The sequence below is a fragment of the Lithobates pipiens genome, unplaced genomic scaffold (assembly GCF_037356315.1).
Source record: "Lithobates pipiens isolate NorthernLeopardFrog02 unplaced genomic scaffold, aLitPip1_a1.2 Scaffold_8, whole genome shotgun sequence".
In the NCBI taxonomy this organism is placed as follows: domain Eukaryota; kingdom Metazoa; phylum Chordata; class Amphibia; order Anura; family Ranidae; genus Lithobates; species Lithobates pipiens.
In genome coordinates, this window is record NW_027507903.1 from 582195565 (window position 1) to 582212516 (window position 16952).

General features: G+C 46.5%; 1 protein-coding gene across 7 annotated transcripts in view; it reads right to left on the reverse strand.

Moving 5' to 3' along the window:
* Nucleotides 1–16952, reverse strand: part of DOCK6 (dedicator of cytokinesis 6) — a 245972-nt gene that overhangs the window by 223799 nt on the left and 5221 nt on the right. The window contains exon 1 of one of the 7 annotated variants that reach the window (XM_077470297.1): nt 15989–16064. The exons of the other annotated variants lie outside the window; for them this stretch is intronic. Coding sequence (XP_077326423.1) covers nt 15989–16017 — 29 coding nt within the window. The 5' untranslated portion in view covers nt 16018–16064. Of the gene's footprint in view, nt 1–15988; nt 16065–16952 lie in introns of those variants that run through there. 7 annotated transcript variants of the gene reach the window in all.

Sequence of the window (16952 nt, forward strand, 5' to 3'; positions counted from 1 at the left end):
AACAATGTCTGATGCTCTGATCAACTTGTGGATAGTTTTTGGCTTCCACAAGTCGGGCTTCACTCCATGTAGCCCCTGCTCCTTAATAAACTTGAAAGTATCCAAGTAATACCAAGGAGTGTCCCAGTTGTAGGGGATGGAGCTGTCCCATTTGTCCCATCCAAGGGACCTCCAGAGAGGCAGGAGGAAGAAACGGGACATGGAGTTACCGCCAGAGTCTACAGTTCTGTCTACCAAAGTTCTGCGGATGCAGTTGCAGGCAAAGAAGACCCTCAGTAGAGTGGCGATGTCTGGCACGCCCTTACCGCCCTTGAGGGGTTCCTTGAACATAACCGCCCGCTTTACTCTGTCCATTTTGGAGCTCCAGATGAAGTGAAATACTGCCCTGGTGATGGCCTTGCAGGTGTTAACCCGGGGGGGCCAGGCCTGGGCGAGGTACTGCAACACAGGGAGAATCTCGCTGCGGAGTACCAGTGTTTTACCTTCGATGGTGAGTTCTCGGAGGCTCCAAAGTCCAAACTTCTGTCGCATCTTTGCCAGTCGTTCTTCCCAGGACTTCAGGGCTGCGCCCTCTGCTCCAAACCAGACCCCAAGGATTTTGATGAAGTCTGCTTTGACGCTGAAGGGCATAGGTGCAGAAGAAGGCAGGAACCACTTTCCGAAGAGCATGACTTCCGACTTCCCGCAGTTGACTTTTGCCCCTGAAGCTTGGCCGAAGTCCTCACACGTCTGGGCGAGTGTGTCGATGGAGTGCCGGTCGGCACAGAACACCGTCACATCATCCATGTAGAGCGAGCACTTGACCTCCCGTCTGTCTGGTCCTGGTGCGGTGATCCCTCTGATCTCTGGGTTCCGTCTGATGCTTCGGGCGAAGAGCTCTATACAACAGACAAAAAGCAGAGGTGAGAGAGGGCAGCCTTGTCTGACCCCAGACAACACTGGAAAGGGGTCAGTTTTCCAACCGTTCACCAACACCACACTACAAATTTCATTGTACATTACATTTACATATGAACAGAACATTTCCCCAAGACCAAACCTGCGCAGAGCGCTGCACATAAACTCATGGGAGACACGGTCAAAGGCCTTCTCCTGGTCAAGGCTGACCAGGGCCGCGTGCACACGGCGGCCATGAATGTACTGGACCGTGTCCCGGACGAGCGCGAGGCTGTCCGCAATCCTGCGACCAGGAATGCCACAAGTCTGATCCGGGTGGATGATCTGTCCGATGACAGATTTCAGCCTGTTGGCCAAAACCTTGGCGAGGATTTTGTAGTCTACGTTCAGAAGAGAGATCGGACGCCAGTTTTTCAGGTCCGATCTCTCCCCCTTGCGCTTATACAAAATCGTGATCATCCCCTCCCTTAGGGTCGGAGGCATTCTGCCCTCCACCACCATCTCCTCGTACAGCTCGAGCAGGTCCGGGCCTACGAGATCCCACAGCGTTACATAAAGTTCAACTGGGAGACCATCGCAGCCCGGGGTCCTGCCTTGCCTAAAGGATTTAGCGGCAGAGTGCAGCTCCTCCAACACCAAGGGGGCGTTGACGTCCGACGAACCTGCAGGATCAATTTGGTTAGAGATACCTGACAGGAACCTGTCGGCTGCCTGTGAATCTGTTGTTTTCGGGGAGTAGAGGTTGGTGTAGTAGTCGCTGACCACTTGCATCACAGCCTCCTTTCCCTTCTGGAGTGTTCCGGTCTCGTCACGCAGCTCAGACAAGGGTGTGTGTCCTGAGTGGAGTTTCCTGAAAAAGAAAGAATTACACTTCTCACCTTTCTCAAGGTTCTCCACCTTGGCACGGAAGACAATGTGCCTGGATTCTTCCTCAAAGTGCCCTTTCAGGCTCTTCTTGGTGTCCTCCAGGTCCTGCCTAACGTCCCAGCCACAGTGGTGAAGGTCCTGCAGGGACTGCAACTGACGTTGCAGTCTCCTGAGTTCCTTCTTCCTGGCACACACTTGCTGTCGTCCCCTTGCCTGAAAGAAGCTGCGTAGCTTGACTTTCACAAACTCCCACCAGTCACTTACCCTTCCGAAGAATCGCTTTTCCTCCTTCCAGGTGGCATAGGCCTCCCGGAGTTCCCCCATCAATTCCTCATTTTCCAGCAGGGTACTATTCAGCTTCCAGGAGCCTGGTCCGCGGGCAAAGCCCTCGCCCAGGTCACCCCGAAAGTGAATAGCCCTGTGGTCAGAGAAAAAGCAGGGGATCATGGAGAAATCGCGATGCTTGACTGCTCTTGAAGTGAGCACGAAGTCGATCCTGGAACGCACTGATCCGTCGGGACGGCACCATGAGTAGTTCACGGTACCTCTCCCTATGGATCCCACGGCGTCCTGCAGGGAAGCCTCCGAGATCATCTCCTTGAGCAGCCTGGATGTAGCATCAAGTTTTGCGTACATGCTGGAGCTGCGCCCATCCTCCTCTATCGGACAGTTAAAATCACCGCCGATTACTACTGCCCTGGTGGTGACGAGTTGGGTCCGCAGGGTCTGGAATAGTTCCAGCCGCTCATTCTTATCTGGGGGGGCGTACACGTTGATGAGCCTAATTGGCTCTCCCACCCATGAGCCGTCTATGACCAGAAGACGGCCACAGACTAGCTCATGGATGGAGTCAACCGCGAAGCGCCCACCCCTGACAAGAATGGCTACACCTGCAGACTTACAATCGCCACCCCCGGACCAGTAGGAGGGACCGAGGGTCCACTGGGAGGTCAGATGAGTGTACCTCCTCAGAGGAGGAAGTGCGCACTCCTGGAGCATGTAGACATCACTCTGCTGTGTGGCGAGAAATGTCAGTGCCGCTTGCCTTCTAGATGTATCCTTGATACTCCTCACATTAATGGAAAAGATTGAGATCTCTGCCATAATGAAAAAGGGGTATGAGGTCTAGTCGGTAAGGGACCGAACTTACCTCCCCGGAGGGGGGTCTTCCGCTGCCTCTTCTGCTTGTCCTGTGTTCTCGGACAGGCCGAGCTCCTGCAGGACAGCATCCATCATTTTCTGGGTGATGGGGACGTGGATGTCGGAGGGGAGGTCAGGCTCAGGGGTGGCCATGACCTCCTCCTCCCCCTCCACGTCCTCATCCTCCTCCCCCGCTGACTCGAGGTCCTCCACTATTGGCTCTGGTCCCTCGCTTTCGCGCCGGTCGCCAGTGGGCCTTTTAGTGGAGGAAGCGGGTTCCTCTGCTGTTGGACTACTAGGCTTCCGTTTCCGGCTTCCTGCTAGTCCACTGGTGGGGGTGGAAGGGAGGGTGGGGAAGTCCTCCAGGGAGGACAGGTCCAATCTCTCCACCATGGTCAAGATCAAAGAGCTGTCCAAGGATGTCAGGGACAAGATTTTAGACCTACACAAGGCTGGAATGGGCTACAAGACCATCGCCAAGCACCTTGGTGAGAGGGTGACAACAGTTGGTGCGATTATTCAGAAATGGAAGAAGCACAAAAAAAAAAAAAAAAAATGTCAATCTCCCTCGATCTGGGGCTCCATGCAAGAGCTCACCTCATGGAGTTTCAATGATCATGAGAACGGTGGGAAATCAGCCCAGAACTATACGGGAGAATCTTGTCAATGATCCCAAGGTAGCTGGGACCATAGTCACCAAGAAAACAAATTGGTAACACACTACGCCATGAAGGACTGAAATCCTGCAGCGCCCGCAAGGTCCCTCAGCTCAAGAAAGCACATGTACAGGCCCGTCTGAAGTTTGCTAATGAACATCTGAATGATTCAGGGGAGGACTGGGTGAAAGTGTTGCGGTCAGATGAAACCAAAATTGAGCTCTTTGGCATCAACTCAACTCGCCCTGTTTGGAGGAGAAGGAATGCTGCCTATGACCTCAAGAACACTATCCCCACCATCAAACATGGAGGTGCAAACTAAATGCTTTGGAGGCGTTTTTCTGCTAATGGGATAGGACAACTTAACCGCATCAAAGGGACAATGGACGGGGCCATGTATCATCACATCTTGGGCGAGAACCTCCTTCCCGCAGTCAGGACATTGAAAATGGGATGTGGATGGGTCTTCCGGCATGACAATGATTCAAAACACACAGCCAAGGCAAAAAAGGAGTGGCTCAAGAAGCACATTAGGATCCTGGAGTGACCTAGTCAGTCTCCAGACCTTAATCCCATAGAAAATATGTGGAGGGAGCTGAAGGTTTGAGTTACCAAATGTCAGCCTCAAAAGCTTAATGACTTAGAGAGGATCTGCAAAGAGAAGTGGGACAAAATCCCTCCTGAGATGCCTGGTGGCCAACTACAAGAAACGTCTGACCTCTGCCATTGCCAACACGTGTACGTGATCTGTAAACTTCTGGGTATGAGGTGCGTGCCAACGGCGACCCGCTCCTACTGTAATTGGACAAAGCGGCAGGCAATCAGCGGGAACCACCGATCATTCAGGAAAAAGGCAAAACAGTTTATCTAAACAAGGCAGATCGTCGTTCGGTGAGAGGGGAATGCGCGGGAACACGGATCTTTACATTTCCCCAATCAAAGCACCTTCCCTCACACAGTTAGTAATCCCTTCCAGGGAACACATTTAACCCTTTGATCGCCTCTGTTGAACCCCTTCCCTGCCAGTGTCATTAGTACAGCAACAGTGCATATTTTTTAGCACTGATCCCTGTATCACTGGTCCCCAAAAAGTGTCAAAAGTGTCAGTTAGGTGTCTGATTTGTCCACGGCAATATCGCAGTCCTGCTATAAGTCGCTGCTCGCCGCCATTACCAGTAAAAATTAAAAATAAATAAAAATATACCATATTTTGTAGACGCTATAACTTTTGCGCAAACCAATCAATATACACGTATTTGGATTTTTTTTTTTGTAACAAAAATATGTAGCAGAATACATATTGACCTAAACTGAGGAAGAAATTAGATTTTTTACATTTTTTTATTGAGAATGTTTTATAGCAGAAATAAATATTGTTTTTTTCTTCAAAACTGTTGCTTTTTTTTTTTCAATTACGCAGGCCCGCGTAATTGTCAGATAAAGTAAACGCAGTGCTGTATAGCAAAAAAGGCCTGGTAGTTGCCTTCCGTAGCTAAAATGGTTAAAATAAATCACATGATTCGTCCCAGTGTGGTAATAAATATTGCGTCCTTTCAATCCATTTAGTCTAAGCCAAAAGATGGCATTTCCAGTAAATGGAAATGCCCAGGGATGCCACACTGTCAGGCTGCTTGTATTTAGCCTCCAGCTCTGGGCAGATACCCGGGAAAGGCAATAGGCCAGTTATAGGTGCAGGAGGGGGAGGTTGCTGTTAAATCCCATCTACAAATTGAATCCTGTACCAGAGAAGAGAGGAATTTATTTCCCTGTTTATACAAAACATTGATGGCTGAAATGGAAAGGCGGTTTTTAAAAGTGCATTACAAAATGCCTTGTGCAGCAATTACATTAATATTTATATTAAATGATAAGAATATTTAATGAAAATGGAGCTTTCCTTTATTATTTTTCGATCATTTGCAATTTTTTTTGATGCCATTGGCCAAGTTGTATCTTCAAGCAAATACATTTTTATGGAGTAACTGATAACATAACCTATTCTAAATGACCATTATATCAGAAATGTAATACGGTTAATATGCTGAACTAGAAGACTATTTTATTATATGCAGCAAAGTAGACAGCGCTCTTCTTTTCAGCTTTGGGTTCTGGGTGCAAACCCCATCAGGGCCACTCTGGGATGATTTTACTAAAGGCAAATAAACTGTTCACGTGTAGTTGCACTCTGCAATGGAATTTGCTCCAGAGCTTGTAAAATGAGGTGAAGCTTCACTTTGCTAAGAATACCCAATCGCATGTGAGAAATATGACTTGATCAGAAGGCTCCTGATCACAAGTATGCATCGGGAGCTTACTGATCCCTGCTGGCTACCATGCAGGTAGCACATTCTTAGCACGGTAAGTTGTTTACACAGGACCTGCATATATGCATACAGCCAGCATGAAGCCGTTAAGAATGCACTCACACTGGCAGTTTTAACTGTGCCTTGGTACAGTTCACTCCTTTGGTGCAATTCATTTGCGTAGTTTGAGTGCTCTGAACCATGCCCAGGAAAAACCCCCCTTCTGTGTATCCCTTGTGTCAACCATAATGTCCCACAGTTAACAGTGCATGCCAGAGCACAAACCAAGCCATGAAGTCCAAGGAATTGTCTGTAGACCCCCGAGACAAGATTGTATTGAGGCACAGATTTGGGGAAGGGTACAGAAAAACGTCTGCAGCATTGAAGGTCCCAATGAGCACAGTGGCTTCCATCATCCATAAATGGAAGTTTAAAAAAACACCAGGACTTTTCCTTGAGTGGGCCGACCGGCCAAACTGAGGAATCAGGGGAGATGGACCTTAGTCAGAGAGATGACCAAGAACTCGATGGTCACTATGACAGAGCTCCAGCATCTCTTTGTGGGGAGAGGAGAACCTTCCAGAAGAACAACATGTCTAGAGGGGCCAGATGGATGCCACTCCTTAGTAAAAGGACATGACAGCCCACCTGGAGTTTGCCAAAAGGCACCCGAAGGACTCTCAGACCATGAGAAACAAAATCTCTGGTCTGATGAAACAATAATTGAACTCTTTGGCCCGAATGGCAAGCATCATGTCTGGAGGAAACCAGGCACCGCTCATCACCTGGCCAATACCATCCCTACAGTGAAGCATGGGGGTGGCATCATCATGCTGTGGGGGTGTATTTCAGCAGCAGGAACTGGAGGACTAATCAGGATCAAGGGAAAAAATTAAAGGGGTTGTAAAGGTAAATGTTTTTTCACCTTAATGCATTCTATGCATTAAGGTGAAAAAACATCTCACACTGCCGGCGCCCCCAGTCCCCCCGTTTTACTTACCTGACCTCTCGAAAATCCCGCGCTCGCCCCCGCCGTCCTCTTCGCCGCTCAGCCTGGCCGCTGATTGGCTGGAGTGGATGGATTGAAAGCAGCGCAGCCATTGGCTCGCGCTGCTGTCAATCACATCCAATGACGCAGCGCGCCGGGGGGCAGGGCCTTGTGATACAGCGAGCGGCTATAGCCGCCGGCTGTATCACGGGAGCGCGCCCGCAGTGCTTCTCACCAATGCGAGGGAGCTCGCATTAACGTGAGAAGCACCTGCGGGAGGAAGCAGAGACAGCCGCCGAGGGACCCCAGAAGAGCAGGTTCGGGGCCACTCTGTGCAAAACGAGCTGCACAGTGGAGGTAAGTATGACATGTTTGTTATTTTAAAAAAATATAATTTTTTACTTTACAACCCCTTTAATGCCAAAACTTACAGAGACATCCTTGATGAAAACCTACTTCAGAGCGCTCTGGACATCAGATTGGGGTGAAAGTTCATATTCCAACAGGATAACGACCCTAAGCACACAGCCAAGATAACAAAGGAGTGGGCAATTCTGAACGTTCTGGAGTGGCCCAGCCAGAGCTCACACTTGAACCGATTGAAAATCTCTGGAGAGATTCTGTAAATGGCTGTGCACCGACGCTCCCCATCCAACCTTATGGAGCCTGAGAGGTCCTGCAAAGAAGAATGGGAGAAACTGCCCAAAAATAGATGTGCCAAGCTTGTAGCATCATACTCAAAAAGACTTGAGGCTGTAATTGGTGCCAAAGGTGCTTCACCAAAGTATTAAAGTGGGAGTTTCGCCTTTTTTTTATTTTTTTAAAGCCAGCAGCTACAAATACTGCAGCTGCTGACTTTTAAAATAAGGACACTTACCCGCCCAGCGCGCCCACGATGTCGGCACCCGAAGCCGATCTCTCGATCGTCTCTCGGGTGCTGCCGCCGCCATCTTGGGTATGGGAATCAGGAAGTGGAGCCTTGCGGCTTCATTTCCCGGTTCCCTACTGCGCATGTGCGAGTCGCGCTGTGCAATAAGGATGGTCCCCGCTGTCTCTGGGATCCTTGTGTTTCCCAGCAGACAGCGGGGGACCTGCAGAAAGGGGAGTAAATATCCGCAGATTCTGTGAATATCTATGCTGGAAGTGGTGCAGATACTTGTACTGTACAGGTACCTGCACCCCCCTCCCCCCCTGAAAGGTGCCAATTGTGGCGCCGGAGGGGGGGGGGGGTTCCAATGAGCGGAAGCTCCACTTTAGGGTGGAGCTCCGCTTTAAACAAAGGCCGTGAATACTTATTTACATGTCGTTTTTTATTTTGAATTCATTTTCAAAGATTTCACGTTTTTCACGTTGTTATTATGGGGTGTTTGTAGAATTTTGAGCAAAATAATGAATTCAATACATTTTGGAATAAGGCTGTAACAAACTGTAGAAAAAGTGAAGTGGTGTGATTGTGAATACTTTTTGGATGCACTGTAGGTCAAATACCACAATCCCCACTGGCCAAAATGCCTTAGGTGTCCTCCTTAGAAAAGGTCTTGCTCCATTATATCAATCATTACTCTATCCACAGAAGCCCACCAATCCATTGGTGCAGAGAGGTGGGGAGATGACTCATTCGCTGGGCTTGGTTTTGTATATCACACACTATATTTGACATTATATCTGATCTGATTCTGCTACAATCAGTCCAGGATCCCCTGGTGGGACAGATTGGAGGCCTCCCATGGGGGCCAAACAGTCAAACAACTCTTAGCCCCCTTTCACACTGGATGTGACTCGACAGAGCAAAGTCGCACCCTATTTGCTGCTATGGAGCCAATCAAATCAATGTGACGTGAGTCGTAGTGACTTTGAAAAAGCTTCTTGCACTATTTTTGTGCAATTTCATGTGCACCTTGCATTGACATCTGTGTATGAAGTCACAGAGATGTCGGCAAGCCACACATGAAGTCGCACTGACCAGCTGCTTTAAAATCGCGCTGAAGTAGGGCGACTTCAAAGCCGCGACCGGTGTGAACTGGGGAGTTGTAACCACATTGGTTGGTATGTCTAGGTATCATTGCACAGACACCTGTAGACTTGATCCTATTACCTGTCAAAAGGCAGCCAGCAAGATTTCCATCTGTTTGCAAAGGATCCAATAAGAGAAGGAACAAAATATGCTAGGTAATAGGTATAAAAAAATAAAAGGTATCCATTGTGGGTGTAATTGTTACTCTGCCTTCCAATATTCTCATCTGTCAGAAGGACGGGTTACCCTTTAAAGACCCGCTCTTTGAAAGTGTGCCGTCACGGCCTTTGTCTTTGTAGAAGCCTTCAGTATCAGTTCGCAGAGCTGCAGCTCCATATCAAATTGCAGAGAAAGGGCGACACATTAGACCGGTTGGTCTAGATTCTAACAGAAACCGGGGAGGGAAGAGAATCACTCCAGCTGACACTCTGAATAATTTACCATTGCCCAGACAAAGCTTCCAGATAGAGAAGAACGCGGATCACAGAGAAGCCAAAATCGCGAGGAAGAACTACGACACTCCACGCAAAAAACTTTTCTGCTCTTTCTTTTGGAGGAGCTATTTAGCTCTCGAAACCATAATTATTAACCACTTATATATATATATATGCATTGGCCGGGTGGGAACCGTCTACTCCTGATCGGCCGTTCAGGAACGTCCTTCAGGAGTAGCGGGATCGCGCGCGCGCGCTCGCGCAGCGGCGCGATCCCGATGTGCTCGTGTCACCCGGACACGGCACATCTCAGATCGGCAGGAGGGCTCTGTGATTGGCCCTCCTGATCACATGACGGCCGTGTCCAATCACGGCCGTCATGTGATGTAAACAAACAGCCGGTTGCTAGGCAATCGGCTCTCCTCTCCTCACACGGAAGTCACCGCTGAGGAGAGGAGAGCAGAACGCTGCAGCCGGCTGATGATCAGTGAGTATGGGCTGCTTTTTACAGCTTTTTACTCACTGATCATCAGTGCAGTGTAAACACACAACACACAACACAGTACAAACACAGTCCCCACATATGTCCCCAAAACATACATGTCCCCAAATAATAAAAACGCATGTCCCTAATAATAAAAACATGTCCCCCACATATGTCCCACTAAAATCACATGTCCCAATGATTATCTGCACACATATGTACGTGATCACCTGCACACATATGTACATGATCATTTGCGTACATATGTCCGTGATCACACAAACAAATTATTATACACTTAACGGAATTTTTTTTACCAAAAACATGTAGCAGAATACATTTTGGCTTAAATTTATGACAAAATTTGATTTTATTGGATTTCTTTTCAAATAGAAAAAAGAAAATATTGTTTTTTTTCCAAATTTCCGCTATTTTTGCGCTTATATCGCAAAAAAAAAAAAAACGGAGTCGCGAATAAATAACACCAAAATAAAGCTCTATTTGTGCGAACAAAATGATAACAATTTCATTTGGGTACAGTGTAGCATGACCGCGCAATTGTCACTGAAAGCGCTAGAGCGCTGAAAGCTGAAAATTGGGCTGGGAAGGAAGGGGGTGAAAGTGCCCTGTATTGTAGTGGTTAATGATTTTCTCTCGGTTTATGAAGCTGGGAGGCCTGCTAATGTTCAGATCAGCTGATCCCATAAACACCTGGAATTATATAACATATCTGTACCTGCCTTGCTTCAAAGCTTGACCCCAGGCAAACTGCTAAATATAGAGTTTGCAATGCATACAGTGCCTTGAAAAAGTATTCATACCCCTTGAAATTTTCCACATTTTGTCATGTTACAACCAAAAATGTAAATGTATTTTATTGGGATTTTATGCAATAGACCAACACAAAGTGGAACATAATTGTGAAGTGGAAGGAAAATGATTAATGTTTTTCAAAATTGTTTACAAATAAATATCTGAAAAGTGTGACGTGCATTTGTATTCAGCCCCCCCTGAGTCAATACTTTGTAGAGCCCCCTTTCACTGCAATTACAGCTGAAAGTCTTTTTGGGGATGTCTCTACCAGCTTTGCACATCTACAGAGTGAAATTTTTGCCCATTCTTCTTTGCCAAATATCTCAAGCTCTGTCAGATTGGCTGGAGAGCATCTGTAAACAGCAATTTTCAAGTCTTGCCACAGATTCTCAATTGGCTTTAGGTCTGGAGTTTGACCAAACAGAGCTGTCAGCTGCGGCTTTGCTGTGTAGGCGGGTGCGGAGGACACAGCCGACAACGAAAGCCCCATAGTAACTCTATGAGCGACGTTGCTGCCTGTTCATTTCACAGCCGTTGTCAGCTGTGTCCTCTGCAGAGCTTCCACCGCTGGAGAGTAGGGGTGCATTGGATCGTCCCCATCCGTGATCCGAACGGGTCACCCAGCTCGGGTCAGCACACGCCGCGATCCGCAGAACGGTCTCGGCCTTAGGAAAGGCCGCGGCTTCGGCCTAGCTCCGGAGAGGCGGCCATCTTTCTACGCCCAGGCCGTTTACAATGTGATCGCTCCGTCAAATGATCTGTACAGTGGAGGGGAGAGATCGGATTGAAGCAGCGCTCTGGGCTGGATCTGGAGTGCCCACAGCACTGCTTTGTGACAGCCATCCCTCCAAATCCTGCCAATACCCTGCCATACCCAGAAATACCCTGCCAATACCCAGCCATAGCCAGCCATACCCTGCGATACCCAGCCATACCCTGCGATACCCAGCCATACCCTGCGATACCCAGCCATACCCTGCGATACCCAGCCATACCCTGCGATACCCAGCCATACCCTGCGATACCCAGCCATACTCTGCGATACCCAGCCATACTCTGTAATACTCTGCGATACCCAGCCATACTCTGTAATACTCTGCGATACCCAGCCATACTCTGTAATACTCTGCGATACCCAGCCATACTCTGTAATACTCTGCGATACCCAGCCATACTCTGTAATACTCGGCGATACCCAGCCATACTCTGTAATACTCGGCGATACCCAGCTGTACCCAGACATACTCAGCCAAAATTAAAGTGGGGGAGATGTCCATTACAGTGGGGGAGATGTCCATTACAGTGGGGGAGATTGTGGACATTACAGTGGGGACTATATGGTGGTGGAATTTTGACAGTTTTTTGCAAATTCAATTATTATTTGCTGATCCGAAAAATGATCTGATCCGTGAGTTTTTTGATCCGCTGCACCCCTACTGGAGAGTGTATATGTATACTGATTTATTCTTTACAGGGCTAGAAAGGTTAGTCTTAGATCAGCTCGTGGATGTCTGTAGATGTAGAGATTTCAGTGTTAGAGTGGACTTATCCTTTAGGCTTCAGTTGAATCTTTCAAACAACAGTCCATGCCAAACAACTATCTGATATTTTTATCAGCTCCCTTAAAGCAACCTACTTCCTCTTATAGAACAAAGATTCACAACAATAAAAGTCATTCATGAGCAGCATGCCAATTTATTTCAGGTATGTGAGAGATAGCATCGTGATCAGTGAACTTGTTGCAGGAGAAACAAATACACTGCATCTTACTGGGCTTGGCACCTACATCTTATAATAGTGAATTCTTTCATAGGGTTAGTCAACCCAAAGCAGAAATCCCAGCTTCAGGACACTGCCAACAGCTTCAATTATCTATCAGCTTCTAATATTACCCCCAGATCCAAGCTGTGGGGGGGGGGGTCCTAGCTCCTACTTTTCTTATGAGGGGGTTTCACACTCCCCACTAAAGCAAACCTGTTGGGAAAAAAAAGCTATGAGAGCTGCCATTGCTGACCTCTTTCTGCAAATACTAGTTCCCTGGATGTTATGCTGGCCCTGGATCAATGCTCTGCAACAAATGTTTTTTTTTTTGAAAGCCCATGACGTGTGAAATACACTCAAAAACTTCACCCGGGGCCAAAAAACACAAAAACGTGTAACAGGTGTACACAAGTCCTCTAAAATCAGAGGGCCTTGCCCTGATCCCCTGGGGCGTGAGGCTCCAGACGGGGACTGGGATATGTTACACTTGGTCCATCTGGCCAAAACCAGACAGATCCCCTTCTCTGGAGGGTCTGCCGAAACAGACCCACCCAAGTACTTGGTGGGGCTCCCCCGAAGGGAGACCCCATGAGAGAGGGCGAACCGAGCCAGAAGGCCATGTCCACCCCTTCCCTAGACTTTCAGGGCAGGCCCGAGGACCTACACTTTACCAGACACACGTGCAAAAGCCGTGTACAAACATACAAAAAGTGTCAGACAAAGGCTTAAATAAAAGAATATGGGGGAAGTGAAAAGTGGTCATTGTGTAAAAAACAATGGGCAGGCCCTCCGGCCAGGAATAAAAAATTCCTCTGATCCCAGCCAAAAGGCCTGGCCCAGGAGGTAGGTGGAAAAAAGTGTGGTATGGTGCAGTGACCGTGGAGATAAAAATCAACGTGACCCTCACAAATATACAGATCATTCTTTACCTGCATACATGGTTAAAGGTCCATTAACATCATCTGAATTGGTTTGCACTGGGTAGCCTTGCCCAACACAGTTCAAGTCACCTCACTTTGGTGCATAAAGATGCATGAAATGTCATTGTGTGACATCTTCATAAAGTTAGAAAACAAAAGAAGAAAAAAAAAAAAGTAAAGAGTGTGATGCATCTTGACAATGCATGGCGCCACTCCTTCACAGTGCACACCAGTGGATGCTGTATAACGTCCAATGCTGGTGAATGGGCCCTAAAAAAATTTAAATGAGGATCAGTATAACGCCACACCAGCTGCCGCGCCACAGCAGTTCATAGATATCATAGACACAACATATTTTTTAAAAATTACATTTTTTAAAAGTTTTGAAGTAAAAGAGTCAGCATAACACACTCGCCTCAGCCGCCACAGCAGCCGGCACAAATCAGCCGCCACAGCAGCCGGCACAAATCAGCCGCACAGATAACATAGACACAAACGTTTTAAAAAAAATTACATAAAAAAATGTAAAGTTTTGAAGTAAGCGAGTCAGCACAACAGCAAAGAAGGCGGTAACTATCAGCCGCCACAGCAGCCAGCACGTGCCAGCCACCACAGCAGTGTATAGATGTCTTAGACACATTTTTAAAAAAAATGGAATAAAGTTTTGAAGTTAGAGAGTCAGCATAACAGCAGAGCAGCTGACACGCGTCAGCCGCCACAGCAGTACATAGATATCAGACACAAAATTTTAAATAATGGAATAAAAAATGTAAAAGCAGAGCAGCCAGCACGGGTCAGCCGCCACAGCAGCCAGCATGCACCAGCCACCACAGCAATGCATAGATGTCATAGACACAACATTTTTAAAAAATGTCATAAAAAAAAATAAAAAATAAAATAAAAAGTTTTGAAGTAAGGGAGTCAGCATAACAGCACAGCATCCAGCACGAGTAAGCCACCACAGCAGTGCATAGATGTCAGACACAAAATTGTAAAAAAATTGAATAAAAATAAATAATTAAAACGTTTTGAAGTAAGAGAGTGAGCATAACAGCAGAGCATCCGGTATGCGTAAGCCGCCACAGCAGCCAGCACACGCCAGCCGCCACAGCAGCAAGAATGCGCCAGCCGCCACAGCCATGCATAGATGTCAGACACAAAATAAATAAAAAAAGGAATAAAAAATGTAAAGCTTTGAAGTAAGAGACACAGCATAACAGCAGAGCAGCAGGCACATGTCAGCAACCACACCTCAGCCACCAGCACGTGTCAGCCACCACAGCAGCCAGCACGCACCAGCCGACACAGCAGTGCATTGATCTCATTGATATAAAAAAATTATAAAAATTGAATAAAAAAAATAAAAAAATGTAAAAAGTTTTGAAGTAAGAGAGTCAGCATAACAGCACAGCAGCCAGCACGAGTAAGCCGCCACAGCATCCAGCATGCGCCAGCTGCCACAGCAGTGCATAGATGTCAGACACAATTTTTTTTTTTAATTGAATAAAAAAAAATAAAGTTTTGAAGTGAGAGTGTCAGCATAACAGCAGAGCATCTGGAATGCGTAAGCCGCCACAGCAGCCAGCACGTGCCAGCCGCCACAGCAGCCAGCACGCGCCAGCCACCACAGCAGCCAGCGCAGATGTCATAACACTTTTTAAAAAAACGGAATAAAAAAAAACGTAAAGCTTTGAAGTAAGAGACTCAGCATAACAGCAGAGCAGCAGGCACGTGTCAGCCGCCACACCTCAGCCACCAGAACGTGTCAGCCGCTGCAGCAGTGCATAGATTTAGACACAACATTTCTAACAAAATGGAATACATTTTTTTTTTACGTTTTAAAGCAAGATGGTAAGCATAACTGCACAACAGCCCCCGCATCAGCCTCCACAGTAGTGCATAGATATAGACACAAAATGTTAAAAAAAAACTGGAATAAAAAAAATGAAAACTTTTCAAAAAACGGGCCTTGCAAATCTAGGTCTGTGACCTCAATACACATCTGATAAAAGCGGAATGACTTCAGGTTGGTCCATTACTAATAAATGTACACTGACTGTTGAAGAATGCACCATCCAACCAGCATTTATTAATATTTATGTCTCGGTTGAAATGAAATATAGAATAAAATATCATACACAGTGCAAATGGTACAAATAACGTTTCTAACGGTAGCAGTGAGACTGACAGGAAAATCCTAATGGACAATAGATTGTAAGCTCTTTTGATCTTGGGGATACATGGATTCACGCACTCAAAAAAAATAAAAATAAATAAAAGTTGTGTAATATGTCAACACTATATAAATTTCAAAAAAACGAAATAAAATATGTAACGAGTGATTGGTTCATTGTAACAGCACCCACCCAAAACTCATACTAGTTTCCAGTGGACTGTCCATCAGCCTAAATTTAAACATTGGGGTAAGACAAAGTACCACAACACAAAAAATCCAAAAAATAAGAAAAAAAAAAAGATAAGAAAGAGGGCAAGCAATAATTAGAATAACACCATTACATCCTGTTTATACTCTAAGCACAGTAACCTGACAACGTTTCAGAAAGCAAAAATGTCTGTGTAGCCCTCAGCAACCAATCAGCCCTCGGTAGGACTAGCGGTACAAAGAATGGGACTGATCCCTACAGACCACACTTTTCCTGCCCTCTAGTTCTACGTCAGACAACAGAGCACAGAGGTAACGAAGAGCTCACACTCTACTTGAAGACATGGCTTCCGTCATGGGAGGGAGCAGCCCAGCACTTCTCCGGACAGGACACTTGCGCTCACACTGCCTGATACGAGAGGAAGTGCTGCTTTTCCCAACACAATAACAGGACGCAGGAGAGGGGAGGACGAGGGGAAACGACAGTAGAGGATGAAATAAAGATAGGATGGAGGGTGGGGGCAGGGGTGTGAAGGGATGTCTGGAATTTTAGAACTAAAAAAAAAAAAAATATTAAAAAAATCACTGCATTGGAGTTTAATAAATCGCAGAACGTAATAGACAACTATTGTTATGGACAGTCTCAAAGTATTCTAAAACAGTAACCCAGCTCCAGAGTGTGCCATCACCCCTGTAATATCTTATTACAGTAACCCAGCCCCTGAGTGTCTTATTACCTCTGTAATGTATTATTACAGTCACCCAGCTCCCAAGTGTCTTATTACCCCTGTAATATCTTATTACAGTAACCCAGCTCCTGAGTGTCTTATTACCCCTGTAATATCTTATTACAGTAACCCAGCTCCTGAGTGTCTTATTACCCCTTTAATATCATATTACAGTAACCCAGCTCCCAAGTGTCTTATTACCCCTGTAATATCTTATTACAATAACCCAGCTCCTGAGTGTCTTATTACCCCTGTAATATCTTAATACAGTAACCCAGCTCCTGAGTGTCTTATTACCCCTGTAATATCTTATTACAGTAACCCGGCTCCTGAGTGTTGTATTACCCCTGCAATATCTTATTATAGTAACCCAGCTCCTGAGTGTCTTATTACCCCTGTAATATCTTATTACAGTAACCCAGATCCTGAGTGTCTTATTACCCCTGTAATATCTTATTACAGTAACCCAGCTCCTGAGTGTCTTATTACCCCTGTAATGTATTATTACAGTAACCCAGCTCCCAAGTGTCTTATTACCCCAGTAATATCTTATTACAGTAACCC